The 14,502-nt window shown below is 38.0% G+C and overlaps 1 protein-coding gene, 1 long non-coding RNA gene and 1 pseudogene across 48 annotated transcripts in view; 1 reads left to right on the top strand and 2 right to left on the bottom strand.

The window, feature by feature from the left end:
- Positions 1–14,502, bottom strand: part of NEK10 (NIMA related kinase 10) — a 259,118-nt gene that overhangs the window by 98,373 nt on the left and 146,243 nt on the right. The window contains exon 24 of one of the 47 annotated variants that reach the window (XM_054680485.1): positions 7,237–7,385. The exons of the other annotated variants lie outside the window; for them this stretch is intronic. Coding sequence (XP_054536460.1) covers positions 7,337–7,385 — 49 coding nt within the window. The 3' untranslated portion in view covers positions 7,237–7,336. Of the gene's footprint in view, positions 1–7,236; positions 7,386–14,502 lie in introns of those variants that run through there. 47 annotated transcript variants of the gene reach the window in all.
- LOC107970420 (MICOS complex subunit MIC10-like) lies at positions 6,162–7,262 on the bottom strand (annotated as a pseudogene).
- On the top strand, positions 8,066–12,380 carry LOC107970591 (uncharacterized). Its single transcript, XR_001713218.3, has 2 exons — positions 8,066–8,170; positions 12,153–12,380. It is a non-coding gene; the product is annotated as an uncharacterized LOC107970591 (long non-coding RNA).

The following is a 14,502-nucleotide window of genomic DNA, read 5'->3' on the forward strand; positions in this document are numbered from 1 at the left end:
AAGGGATTGAGCCAGAAAACAGACTGGAAGGCTGGACAAGCCCACTAATGTGGTGATCAGGGAAATGAGAAGATGAAAGCCACAGGACTTCAGAGGAGGGGAGGAGAAAAAGAAAAAGGAAAGATGATCCCCTCCTTCTCTAGGATCCCAAGTATTTGGTTCTGGTGACTAAATGGGTATAAGAGTCATTAACACAGATACAGGGGGAGCAGATGTGCAGGAAGAAACGACATCAATTTGGAATATATTAATTCATGTATGTCTGCAAGATCCACAATTGGGGATATTCAATGGGCAACATCATTCCAGATGTGAAGAGTCTCTCAAAACCTTATCCTCAGAGCGTGTGCTGTCTATAAGCCTGGCATCACGGAAATGTTCTCAGCTCATAGATGACTACTGCCGTTACGCAGTTAGTTAAAAAGATTTGATACCTAAACAGCTCTAACTTTTCTGAACACAAACCTCTTACAGAGAGACAAGAGAATTAGATGACACATTCAAGAGCTGTGGAATAATATACTATGCCACTAAAAGAAATTGGCACACCTTTAACACAAATTTGAGAGCCTGCCTGCTTTTGGACGGCATCCAGCATTGACAGCTTTATCCACTAAAAATATAGGACAGCCAGTTAAATTTGAATTACTTTTAAAAATGCAATAGTTGAAAAATATGCTAAAAAATACAGTAAACGGGACATAAACTAAAATGTTCATTGGTGTTTATTCAAAATTCAAATTTCATTGGCCACCCTGTATTTCATCTGGCAATCCTAAATTGCAGTATTATTCATGTACCCTTCTTTGTTAGTGTTTAAGTCATCTTTATTCTAGAAAGGCACAAAAAGAGCTATTTAAACACTATCTATGGTTTTCTGCACTTACTTTACAAAAATAGCAAAGCAGGGTGTTTATATTGGGCATTTGGGACACTTCTCTAAATGCTTTCTATTTCTCTCATGTTGCATGAAGCTATGCATTAACATGCCTTAACCACCAATGAAATCAATGATTTAAATGCTCTTTAAAATATAAGCAGCATCTTAAAGTACAAAACACATTTGAATATATGAAATGTTAAATTCAGGCCTAGTTTTTATAAACATTTTTACCAAATGTCTCTGTAAATGTTAAGTTAAATAATAAACAAACTGGAGTAGAAGCCATCAGAATAGCCTCCTTAGTCCCACAGCAAAGGTGGGCCACGACTGGTTTCTAGATGCCAAACCCTCTTATTAGGTCACCTAGCTCCTGTGGATTGTGTTTAGGGACATGCATGTGAACAAAACCAGAATATCTCACCCCCAAAAAACACTTCTTTGGCATATTTCCATATAGCTATTCAAAGGAACTGCAAACCACAGAAATCTTCTTGAAAATCTGTCTTTTGTGGAGAATATTTGCATCTGTAGAGAAAATCTACATTCATGAAATAAACAGCTAGGGTTTCTCTGAGCCCACCCCCACCCCACTCCTATCCGAATCCAGGAAAGATTAACTCACATGAATGAGAGGGAGAGTATGACACCTTTGAAAGTCTGATAGAGACATTTTACCACAGGCCACCATCTATTTTTTCTGAGAACTGCTACCTGTGAAATTTCATGTGTCTTAGTCTGTTTTCTGTTTCTGTTCCTTATAACAGAATACCTGAAACTAGACAATTTATAAAGAAAAGGAACTTGTTTCTTACAATTCTGGAGGCTGAAAATCCAAGGATGAGGGGCTGCATCTGGTGAGGGCCTTCTTGCTGATGCGGACTTTCTGCAGAGTCCCGAGGCACCACGAGGCATCACACGGCAAAGGGGCTGAGGGTGCTCACTTGGATCTCCCTCTAGTCCCATTCTCATAATAACTCATTAATTCCTTAATCCATGAATGGATCCTCATGATCCACTAGATCATAAGGGCTCTTCTCTCATGATCCAGCGATCTCTTAAAGGTCCCATCTCCTAATACTGCCACATGGGGAATTAAGTTTCAACCTAAGTTTTGGATGGAACAAACTTTCAAACCATAGCACTCTGTATAACAAGACCACCTTCACTAGCCAGGCCTTTTCTTGTCCCTCCCTCCCATAACCTGTCTTGCACAATCCAAGCCCCTATTCCTTCTACGACTTCTGGATGGTATAAAACTTCAGTCATCTGGCCTTTCCTGAGTTTTCATATTTCATATTGTTCTTATGTACACATGTGCAAGTAATAATTTGTATACCTTTCTCCTATCAATCTGTCTATTATGCATTTGTTTTATAGACTCAAATTATCAAACCTTCAGAAGGGTGAGGAATGAGGAAGTTATCTTCACCCCTACACATGATTCAGACCTCTAAATAACATTTTATGAACCAGAGTGACAAGACACTCCACTTGGAAGAGATGTCAATGTCCTTTTTATGAATGAGTGGTAGATAACTGCTACAACTAAAACCAATCCATTATTTGATAGATTAATGCAATACTTCTTCAAGTTAGGGAAATATTTTATATCTAATATACATAAAATTCATAACAGTAAAAAGCAGAAGAGACTGACACTGCATTATGCAAACCAGGACCTGTGATTACCAGTGTAGCTGTTGATCTGCCTTTAATTAGTTTCTTGTTTTTACTGAAAAATGATGAGTCAAATCAGACTCAATTTTCATTTCTCCACTAGGATCAGTGGACATTGACAGAATGACACAATTGATTTCAGATCATTTCATGCGACATTCCAATTTATGTAGAATCTGTTCATGAGATAATAAATGTGCAAGTGCCATGAAAAATACTAAGTACTATACAAATGCAAAGTGGCATTATTATTACATAGAGAGATCTGTCACATTTCATAGGGACTGTGACAATAAGTGAGCTAGAAAAAAACAGGCAGCAGAATAAATATGGTAGTGAAGAACGGACTGTCATATTCCTGAATTCTGAGGAGTTCTGAGTGGACAACCAAATAGTTGACCCTCAGTCTATTAAAGTCAAAGTCAGATAGACCAAGAACCTTTACTATTATAGGTAAAAATGTTGGTAGTGGTGACAGGGGTGTCAGTTGTCCTTTCCATTAGGTCCAGTTTGGTAAAAGCATGTATGATCTCAAAACACGAGTGGCAGCCTACTCTCACCCTGTCCCACCCATGTTAGCCTCCCTCCTGATCTTTGCCCCTAGTTCATGGAAACCCATATCTGGCATGTTTACCCATTCATCTCCAAGCAATACTATGTGCCAGGAGCACGTAGTAGAATACAAGAGCAAACAAACACACACAAAATACCTGGCCTCATGGAGTTTACATTCCAGTAAAGGAGACAACTAATATACTAATTAATTGATTGATTGATTGATTGAAAATTTATTAGATGCCATGAAGAAAACAGACTATTTTTTAAAATAACATTTCTCATGAATTGACTTTTAAACTGTTCTGTGGCCTTAATAGGCTGTTTGACTTTGGAGGTGAGGTTGGGTAGATATTAATTTCCTCACATCTGTAAGACAGAGAGATAATTTGTAATATCTATTCCTGTTCCAAATGCTATGTCCATCGATTAAAGACTGAAAATACCTTTGTGACAGATATGCACAGTTTTAAGATAAAGATTACATTTGTTTTTCAGTGTGGTTTAATCGCTGAGGACAGAGTCAACAATATTTTCCAAATTAAAATTTGTTCTATCAAAACAAATTCATGAACATGTAAATAATTTTTGATTATTGCTTTGGTACAGTATTAAAATCTGTGTTTTAAGATTTTTAAGCAAAATAAGGTATTTTTATTTTAACAGATAGCTAACGCATATTTCAAAGTGACTTTTAAGAATTATAGATGTCTTAACCTGAATCATCACCATATTTGCTCAAAAAATGCTGGGCAAATAGATCCTAAATCTGTAATCTTATGTGGCTGAAGAACAAAAGAAATGCATTCCTCTTTCATCTGTGAAGCAGAAGTTCCCTCACTGAATATGCGAAAACCAATGGCCATGGCCTTTGACAGCTTCCTCACAACCAATTTCACTCTGTCTCCCTATTCCCATTTGCTGAGCAGATACAAAGACATCTGTCAACAGAAAACACAGATTTGATGACATTTGAGGACCAAGGAATGTCCTTTACCCAAAATATCTTCTCTGAGGCCAATGTGTGAGTTCTCACAATTAGTGATTTATTCTTCTGTGTTATATAGTAGTTATTTCTGGGAAGTAGATAAGGAGAAAATGAGGAAGAGGGGTGAAAACATGGGGAACCCAGGGCTTGAGTATGTTTGACAGTGACTGTTGGTTTGTGGTGGACTAAAAGATAATAGCTTGATAAGATACTGAGGCCAAGGCCACACAGGGAGTAACTTTATCGTAATTTCCCTCAAACTAGAGTGTGAGATGGAGGCAGGAGAATAGAGTCTGGAGGCAGGGAACATAAGGCCAATTCATGCTGACTTCCTAGAACTAAATTAAATGGAAACACTTTAGCTATGACAGGAAATATCCTCTCCATTTACATTGGGCATACCCCAAGTAAATGACTGTAACTTTACTTCATCCTCTTCATTTACATAGGGCATACACCAAGTAACCAATGGAAACCTCTAGAGGGTATTTAAACCCCAGAAAATCCTGTAACAGGGCTCTTGAGCCCCTATGCTCAACCCACTCCCACCTGTGAAGCATACTTTCATTTTAAATAAATCTCTGTTTTTGTTGCTTCATTCTTTCCTTGCTTTGTGCGTTCTGTCCAATTCTTTGTTCAAGATGCCAAGAACCTGGACTCCCTCCACTGGTAACAAGATAAAGACAGAGTAGGGGGAATAAAGAAAGAAGGGGTTTCAGAGAGAGGAACTTTAAGTCACATTTTATTAAAACTGATCTTTGCTGTCTGTACCTCTGACATGACAACAAGCCGTTTTCCTTGGTATTTTGCTTTGTTGACATTCTGGTTTGCCATAATTGGTCATCGTTTCTACTAACGTGACCAAAAATTAAGGTTTGAAAAAATGAGCAATTGTCCAATATATGACTCCTAGGTTTTATAAACCAAAACTAAACTTTTAAGCCCCTCGACCGAATCCATGGACCCATCCTGTAGGCCAAGGGAATTCCAAAGAAACCTGAAAAACTAGTTCAGGCCGTGATAGGTAAGGGTGCTCAAACATGCCTCATTATAATCTCCTCTTTTTGGAATTCAGGCACAGCTGATCAGCATTAACATTACAACAGAGGTCTTAGGACTGATCTTTGTAGGAATAAGATACCAAATTCCACCCTGACTCTGGTGTAGCATCACGCGACAGATAGCAGGCCCTGAAAAAAATCAAAGTATTTTACCCCAAAATATATTCCTTTGACATGTTTTTAAAGGCCCTGCAAAGCTGTCTCTTGTAGGGGAAATGCATTTTGCTGAGAATCTCCTTCCCTTTCCAGGTCTTTTTCTGATCCTGAAGAGATTAACTGAGAGTCTAGAACCTTTTAAAGGTAGGAATAGAAAGCATTTGCCATCTATTGCCTCTAAGGGCAGCCACCTATGCAACTTCATCTACATGATAAGAACCTTCGTCTCCACAATCCCATATCTTAACCCAGACACTTGTTTCCACTGATTCCAGGTCTTTAGATAATATCAGTTTTAACTAATCATCAATCAGAAAATCTATGAATCCCACCCACGCCACCTGCTTCAAGTTGTCCTACCTTTCTGGACCAAATCAATGTATACCTTACATATGTTGATTGATGTCTTAGGTCTCCCTAAAACATGTAAAACCAAGCTGTAACCCAACCACCCCTAGGCACATGCTATCAGGACCTCCTGAGGCAGTGTGACGGGTCACGGTCCTCACATGTGGCTCAGAACAAATCTCTTCAAGTATTTTACGGAGCTTGGCTTTTTTCATCAATAATTTCTAGGTAAAAGTTAAAAAGTGAGAGTCCATATTTACTACCATTTTACCTGCACTAAATCGCTAGTTTCCCTCCTCCTGTAAGCAAGAAGCTGAATGGCCTACCTCAGCTTCCCTTTACTTATTCAAGTCACTCAAATGCAATGCAGGCAGCTTTTACTTTCTTTCTTTCTTTCTTTCCTATTTTTGTTTAATTTATTTAAGACCACCTCCTCACAATTTCCAGAGAGAAAATACAAAACAAGAAACAGACTTGGTTTCGAATACATAACCAGGTGCTGGAGTTTAAAGCATTACTGATAACATTGTTACAGAAGAATGGCAGCTTACTTCAGGGCACTTCAGTATTCCTGAGGAATAAACATAATTTCTCTTGTCCTGCCACTGGGATGTTCTCAGGTGAAGTCACTGCTCCTGCTCTTTGACATATTTTCCGTGTAGAAGATATGGAGCCTGGAAATCACGTGACAGTTGGAGTAAGCCATTCCTAATCCCATGCCAGAACGGAAGGCTAATGGCCACATTCTTCTTTTAAAGAAGGTGAGAAAACAATTCCTAATCCAAAACCAGTGCCTATCTTCACGACCACATCTGCCAGGCACCGGTCCCACTTCCGGCCAAGCTCCAACTCCTACCTGTTCCCCACCGGCGCCTCCAGCTTTCCTCTCGGCCGGCCTCCCGCTCCAACCCCTGCAAGTCTCGCGAGCTATTTTCTTTAAAAGCATTACCCTTGAAAACTTTCATAGTTTCGGCTCTTAACACCATCAAAATTAGTCTTAATCTCTGAACACATAAAGATAATCCTTTCTTCTCTCTTTCTGCACAATATAGATTTTCAAAACAGAGGGAAATAAAGCACTTTATTTAGTTCCAGATTTATTGTGTTCCATTTAGGAATGAACTACTATCTGGGTAACCCATGGGATGCCAACTCTATACGGAGAGAATAAACTATTTTAGCAATGGACCTGGTGTGGCTGAATGAAATGACACTTCAAAATTGTAGGACTGTGGAAAACAAGATATTTGCTTTGTGCCTTAACTTCCTTTCTTATACAATATGAAAATGACCTGTTCAGTGTGTTATAAGAATTGCCAAATGCAATACATTTTTAAAATATAAGGCATAGAATATCTTTATATTTACTCAAATGAGTTTTGACTCTTCTTTCCTTGGATGTTGGCAGTTTAAATGAGAGAAAGGCAAAAGGTAAACAAAGCTGAAATAAGGATTGTACTTTATTTTGTTTATCACATTTAAAGAGTGTATGAATCCATTCTTGCACTACTACAAAGAAATACCTGAGACTAGGTAATTTAGAAAGAAGAGAGGTTTAATTGGCTCACGGTTCTGCAGGCTGTACAGGAACCATGATGGCATTTGCTTCTTGGGAGGCATCAGGAAGCTTCCAATGATAGCAGAAGGCAAAGGAGGAGCCAGCACGTTTTATGTGGCCAGAGCAGGAGCAGGAGAGCGAAGGGAGAGGTGCTGCACACTTTAAACAACCAGATCACACGAAAACTCACCATCATGAGAACAGCACCAAGGGAGAAATTCGCCCCCATAATACAATCACCTCCCACCAGGCTCCACCTCTAACATACGGGATTAAAATTCAACATGAAATTTAGGTGGGGACAAAGATCCAAACCATATCAGAAAGTATACCTTGATTGTACCAACACTAAAGTTTCACTGATTTTAAATTGACATACAAATTAATTTAAAATTTTTCTCTACTGTCTCAAATTTATGAAAAGTATAAACTAACCAGCTTTGTGAATGGGGTCATTGAGAAAGAAAAGAACCCCTGCCCAAGAGAAGGGTCCTTAATAGTCAAAGAAAAGACAAATAATTCTAGACAGTATCATTACAAATTCAATACAGTAAATAGAGTTGGATAAATATATATTGAGTACTGCAGTCTAAAAACAAAACACATTATCTTCAAGGAATTCATAAAACTTACATAAACTTTTCTATATATCAGGTGTGGCAAATTCTTTGGTGATCTATTGAGAAAACACTTTTACTAGTATATATGCCCTTGTGTAGTCCCTCCATACATTATTTCTGGTTTTGGCCATGTGACTGGCTTTAGCCAATGGAACATTAGCAATTGTGATGCATGCCTGTACATGCAGGCTATATTTTCAGAACTCTACCTCTTGGAACATTCCCTCTCAGATTCCAACCACAATACTGAAAAAACCAAAGCCCAGTCTAGCCATTTAAAGAGAACACATGGAAGTAAACCAAGAACCCAGCCAATATCCCCAGGTAAGCTCCCAGCCAAAAGCCAGTACCAATATCCTCCTTAAAAGAGATTCCTCCCATTCCAGTTAAGTTGCCCTAGTTAATGCCTCATGGAGCAGAGATAAGCTGTTATTAATAAGCCCTGTTCAAACTGCAGAATTTGAGCAAATAAATTATTATTATTGTATTAAACCAATAAGTTGGGGATAAATGCTATGCAATGATTATCTGAATCATCAGAGTATGAACAATTTATCAATTTATTCTAAACTATAATTGTACAAGCTGTATTCTGACATAGTAAAGCCAAATAAAATATAAGCTTTGAATAAAGAGAAAAAACCAAAAACTTTGAAATAAAAAACATTTTATAAATTACTTATGAGTGATAAAGATAAAAAAATTTTACTGACAGGCTTCTTAGAAAATAAAGACAATGAAAATGATGACTAACCTCTGATTTTTTTATCTTGCCCAAATTCCTATCTAAGGCGTCTGGCGAGTCATGGCCTCAGATGGGTTTTATTTAACCCTACATATCATGATTTACTTTCCAACCCAACTCTAGCATAACATTACAAAACAAAGAAGAAAATCCTGTATTCGTCCATTCTCGCATTGCTATAAAGAAATCCCTGAGACTGGGTAATTTATAAAGAAAAAAGGCTTAACTGGCGCACAGGCTATAGAAGAGGCATGACTGTGGAGGCCTTAGGGAACTTTGACTCATGGCAGAAGGTAAAGTGGGAGCAGGCATCTTCGCATGGCCAGAGCAGGAGGAAGAGAGAGAGTAGGGAGGTGTCACACACTTTTAAACAATGAGATCTTGTGAGAACTCTATCACAAAAACAGCACCACCAAAGTGGGACATCCGCCCCCGTGACCCAATCACCTCCTACCAGGCCCCACCTCCAACACTGGGAATTACAATCCAACATGAGATTTGGGTGGGGACACAAATCCAAATCATGTCACTTCCCAACTCATTCTGTGAGGTCAGTATTAACCTGCTATAAAACCCAGGCAAGTAAAATCACAAGAAAGAAAACAGACCAATATCCCTTATAAATATAGACACAAAAATATTCAATAAAATACTAGTAAACTGAACCCAGCAACATATAAAAAGAATTACAGTAGTACCCCCTTATCCAGGGAACATATGTTCTAAGACCCCCAGTGGATGCCTGAAACCGAAGATAGTACCAAACCCTATACAAACTTTTTTCCCTAGATATACATATCTATGATAAAGTTTAATTAATAAATTAGATACAGTAAGAGATTAACAATTACTAATAACAAAATAGAAGAATTATAACAATATTCCAGCATCACTACTTTGATGCTTTGGGGCTATTACTAAGTAAAATAAGGGTTACTTGAAGAGAAGCACTGAGATACCATGACAGTTGACCTGATCACTGAGATAGCTAAGTGACTACTGTGTAGATAGAGCATGCAGTGTGGATACACTGGAAAAAGAGCAGATTCACATCCCAGGTGAGAAGGAGCAGGACACTGCAAGATTTCACCACACTGCGCAGAATGGTACGCAATTTAAAACTTACAAATTGTTTATTTCTGAAATCTTCCATTTACTATTTTCAAACTGCAGTTGACTGAAACTGTGGAAAGTGAAATCATGGATAAGAAGGGACTACTGTGGGCTGGCGCAGTGGCTCATGCCTGTAATCCCAGCACTTTGGGAGACCAAGGCGGGCGGATCACAAGGTCAGGAGTTTGAGACTAGCCTCACTAACACAGTGAAACCCTGCCTCTACTAAAAATACAAAAATTAGCCGGGCTTGGTGGCGCATGCCTTTAATCCCAGCTGCTCAGGAGGCTGAGGCAGGAGAATCCCTTGAACCTGGGAAGCGGAGGTTGCAGTGAGCCGAGATCACACCACTGCACTCCAGCCTGGGCAATGTATCAAGTCTCCATCTCAAAAAAAAAAAAAAAAAAAAGACGGGACTACTGTGTATACCATGACCAAGTGGGATTTGTCTCAGAAAAGCAAGGACGGCTTAAAATAAGAAAATCAATCCAGGTAAAACATCATATTAACAGAATGAAGTCTAAAAAAAAAAAAAAAAAAAAGGATCATCTTAGTAAATGCAGACAAGAGCATTTGACAAAGTCCAACTGTCTTTCGTGATAAAAGTACTCAGCTAGGAACAGAAAGAAACATCCTCAGCCCAATGAAAGACATCTGCACAATTCTCAGGTAACATTGTGCTTCACGGTAAAGACCAACAGCTTCCACTCAGACGGGTAAATAACATGAATCTTGAAAAACACACATATACATACAACCACCTATGTTCTCCCTCAACACAAGAAGGGCAAGAGATTTTCCACACTCTCCACCTTTTCTTAGTGCGTATACCTTAGAAAATTCATAATTGTTCATTCTTTCTCTGCCTCTTTAAAATGAACTCTGTAAGTCTTTCCAAAACTTAAATAAGCCTCTTGTCACTGTTATAACCCAGGAACCTTTTCCTTAAAGGCGTAGCCACCATCTCTTTGAAATGAAGCCAATGAGGAAGACCATGCACCTACCAGGGGAGTTTCCATGGGAGGGTGCAGCCTAACTCAGCAGGCACCTGGGTCCAAACTACAAACCTACCTCCTGTCGTAAAGATATAATAGATTTGTTTTTCTTTTGGATTAAGGCAATTAGTAAACACAGATGCCTACCCCAATTATCAGATGAATTTAGGATGAACTGTGTGTGACAAATGGTGAGTCAAGTCCTCTTGCTTGAAGACTAGTTATCATTTATCTTGAGAACATGTATGACAAGGGTTACATCTGCTTAGCTGTATGAGATTTCTTTCTGTCTTTTCTATCTCTTTAGTGGATTGCCTATGTTGAAAATGACATCTGGTTTCATGTTTATTCAAAAATCCAAACTGTTTTCTTTTCTACTTTTGGGTTGAGCTTGTCTGGGTTGGCAAGAGATTTTGTTTTTTAATTTATATTCCCCTAACACTTCTTCAGATCAGGAATAAGATAAGGAAGTCTGCTCTTACCACTTCATTCAACATTGCACTGGAATTTCTAGTTGAGTCACTTAGTCAGAAAGGGAAATAAAAGGTCTCCAGATGGGAAAGAAAGAAGTAAGACAATTTCTATTTGCAGATGATATGATATTTTGTGTAGAAAATTGCAAGAAATTCACAAAAAAATTACAGCTAATATATGAGTTCAGTAAGTTTATAGTACACAAAATCAATATGCAAAAATAAATTATATTTCTATACTCTAGCAATGAACAATCCAAGATGAAATTAAGAAAACAATTTATTTACAATAGCTTCAAAAAAACCCAAAACTTAGGGATAAATTTAACAAAGAAAGTACATGACTTGTACACTAAAAAGAGCATAACATCATTGAAAAAAGTTTTTTTAAAAAGACCTAAATAAATGGAAAGACATTTTGTGTTCAAAAATTAGAAGACTTGCCATTGTTTAAATGGCTGCATTAGTTTCCTCTTGTTGCTGTGCAAATCACCACAAATTCAGTGGTTTAGAACACACATCTTATAGTCCTGGATTGTTCTAAATTGGTTCTTGCTGGACTAAAATCAAGGTTTTGGTAGGGCTGCATTTCTTCCTGAAGGTTCTGGGAGAGAATCTATTTCCTTGCCTTTTTCCAGCTTCTAGAGACTGCCCACATTCCTTGGCTTATGGCTCACTTTCATCTTCAAAGTCAGCAATGGCCAGTCAAGTCTTTCTCACAGCACGTCACTCTGGCACTTAATCTTCTGCCTCCCTTTTTCATGTTTAAAGACATTTGTCATTACACTGGGTCCAGTAGCCTCAAATCCATCTGCTACCTTAATTCCCCTTCACCATGTAACATAACATATCCATAGGGTCTAGGGATTATACTAGAATGTAGACATCTTGCGGGGGGTGGGGGGGATCATTTTTCTGCCTATCACAATAGGCAAATTGATCTACAGATTCAACACAATTGGCTTTTTTTTTTCTTGCAGAAATTGACAAGATGATCCTAAAATTTATCTAGAAACACATGGGACACAGAACAGCCAAGACAATTTTGAAAAATAAGAACGAAGGACTCATACTTCTTGATTTCAAAACTGACTACAAAGCTACAGTAATTAACACTGTGTGAGACTGGCATAAGGATATGCATATAGATTGATAAAATAAAACTGAGAAGCCCTTGAGAAATAAACCTTATATATGTGGTCAACTGATTTTTGACAATAATGACAAGAAAATTCAATAGGAAAAGAAGTTATTTCAACAAATGGTACTGGGACAACTGGATACACACATGCAAAAGGATGAAGTTGGAACCTTACCTCATACCATATGCAAAAATTAATGCTAAATGAGTCATAGACCTATATATAAGAATTAGAACTATAAAACTTATGGAAGAAAATATAGGCGTAAGTCTTTGTGATTTTGGATTACACAATGGTTTCCTAGAATGACTCTTAAGCACAAGCAACCAAATCAATAAGTTGGATTTCATCAAAATTGAAAACGTTTGTGCCTCAAAGGACATTATCAAGACAATGAGAAGAGAACACATAGAAGAACACACTTATAAATCATATATCTGATACATATCTGCTTTCCAAAATAAGTAAAAACTTTTATAACTCAATAATAAAAACACAAGTAACCCAGTTTAAAAATGGGCAAAAAAAAAGTTGTTAAACTTCATAAGTTACAGAAAAATGCAATGAAAAACCATAGTGAGATACCATGTCATACCCACTAGTGTGGCTATGATCCAAAAGATAGATTAAATAATAACTATTGGCAAACATGTAGGAGATTGGAACCTTCACATATTCCTGGTAGAAATGGAAAATGGTGCAGTCACTTTGGAAGACAATTTGGCAGTTTCTCAAAAAGTTAAACATAGAATTACCATATTGAGGAGTATGGCTGCAGGCCAAAATCCTATGTATTATCTTTCAGGCAGGACCCTAGACAGTTACAAGGCTTTGCCCAGCAGACCTCATTGGGGAAAACTGCCATCTCCACATCAGACTTGGTACACAGCTAGTATGTTACAGCTTCTGGAGGGATTTGCAGCCAAGAACTCACTCCCTGCTCCCTCCACCCCCACTAGCCCTGCTCATAGGCTTCTCTGCTTTCCTAGCTCAGGCACTTCCATTCAGAGGCTTCAGTTCAGGCCCTTTTCAGGAGTCCCAATTGAGACCTCCTTAGGGAGGGCTTGGCTGAGGCAGTGCTTTCAGCTACTAGTGATACTTCTCCATGTTGAATGAATAGTTACATACATCATAAAAGTATAAAAACATAGAAAGGATGCATACCAACTTCCAGATAGTGGTTACCTCTGGGTAGGAAGGGGAAGTAGGATGAAGAGGAGCCTTCAATTGACTCCATAACATTATTTCTTCAAAAAACTTTTCCTGGCCAGGCGCAGTGGCAAATGCCTGTAATCCCAGCAATTTGGGAGGCTGGGGCGGGTGGATCACATGAGGTCAAGAGTTCAAGACCAGCCTGACCAATATGGTGAAACCCCGTCTCTACTAAAAATACAAAAATTAGCCAGGCATGGTGGCCGGTGCCTGTAGTCCCAGCTACTCTGGAGGCTGAGACGGGAGAATTACTTGAACCTGGGAGGCAGAAGTGGCAGTGAGCCGAGATCATGCCACTGCACTCCAGCCTGGGCGACAGCGAGACTCCGTCTCAAAAAAACAAAACAAAACAAAAACCTTTTCTTAAGAATATATAATAAAGCCATAATGTAGTAAAACCTAGTATGCATAAATGGGTATTTGTTACACATATGAAATATTTCATAATACAAAAGAATGAAAAACATCGAAATAATTCTTAGCCCCAGGTGGTGAAATTATATGTGATTGTGATTTTAGTTTTTTCTTGATATGTATATACATTTTTTCAAACTCTTCCAACCAACATGAATTTCTTTTATAATGATAATAAATAATACATGTGTTTCACAAAGAGGTATTACTACCCATAACTTAAGCAGAGAGCTATAAAAATATATTTTGGTTAAACTGTAATATATGGCTTAAAAATCGAACCAATATTAAAATCTCATTTTCATGTAAAAAAACTCTACAAATATTTTAATAGTTCAGCTGAGAAATGCTTTTCTTTTTCAAACACAAACCAAAATTTAAAAGCTGAAATTTACACATGTCCAAATGTAAGAGCTAGTCAGGAACTGAAATGCAAATAATTACAGCTTTAATAATTATTCCTATTAAGTTTTTTTTTTTGGCAACATGACCTTAAATAGCCCAGGATTATCTGAATGTGGTCATTCAAGCTATTACTATAAATTACTCAGTGTAGAGGTAT

The sequence above is a fragment of the Pan troglodytes genome, chromosome 2 (assembly GCF_028858775.2).
Source record: "Pan troglodytes isolate AG18354 chromosome 2, NHGRI_mPanTro3-v2.0_pri, whole genome shotgun sequence".
Lineage (NCBI taxonomy): Eukaryota > Metazoa > Chordata > Mammalia > Primates > Hominidae > Pan > Pan troglodytes.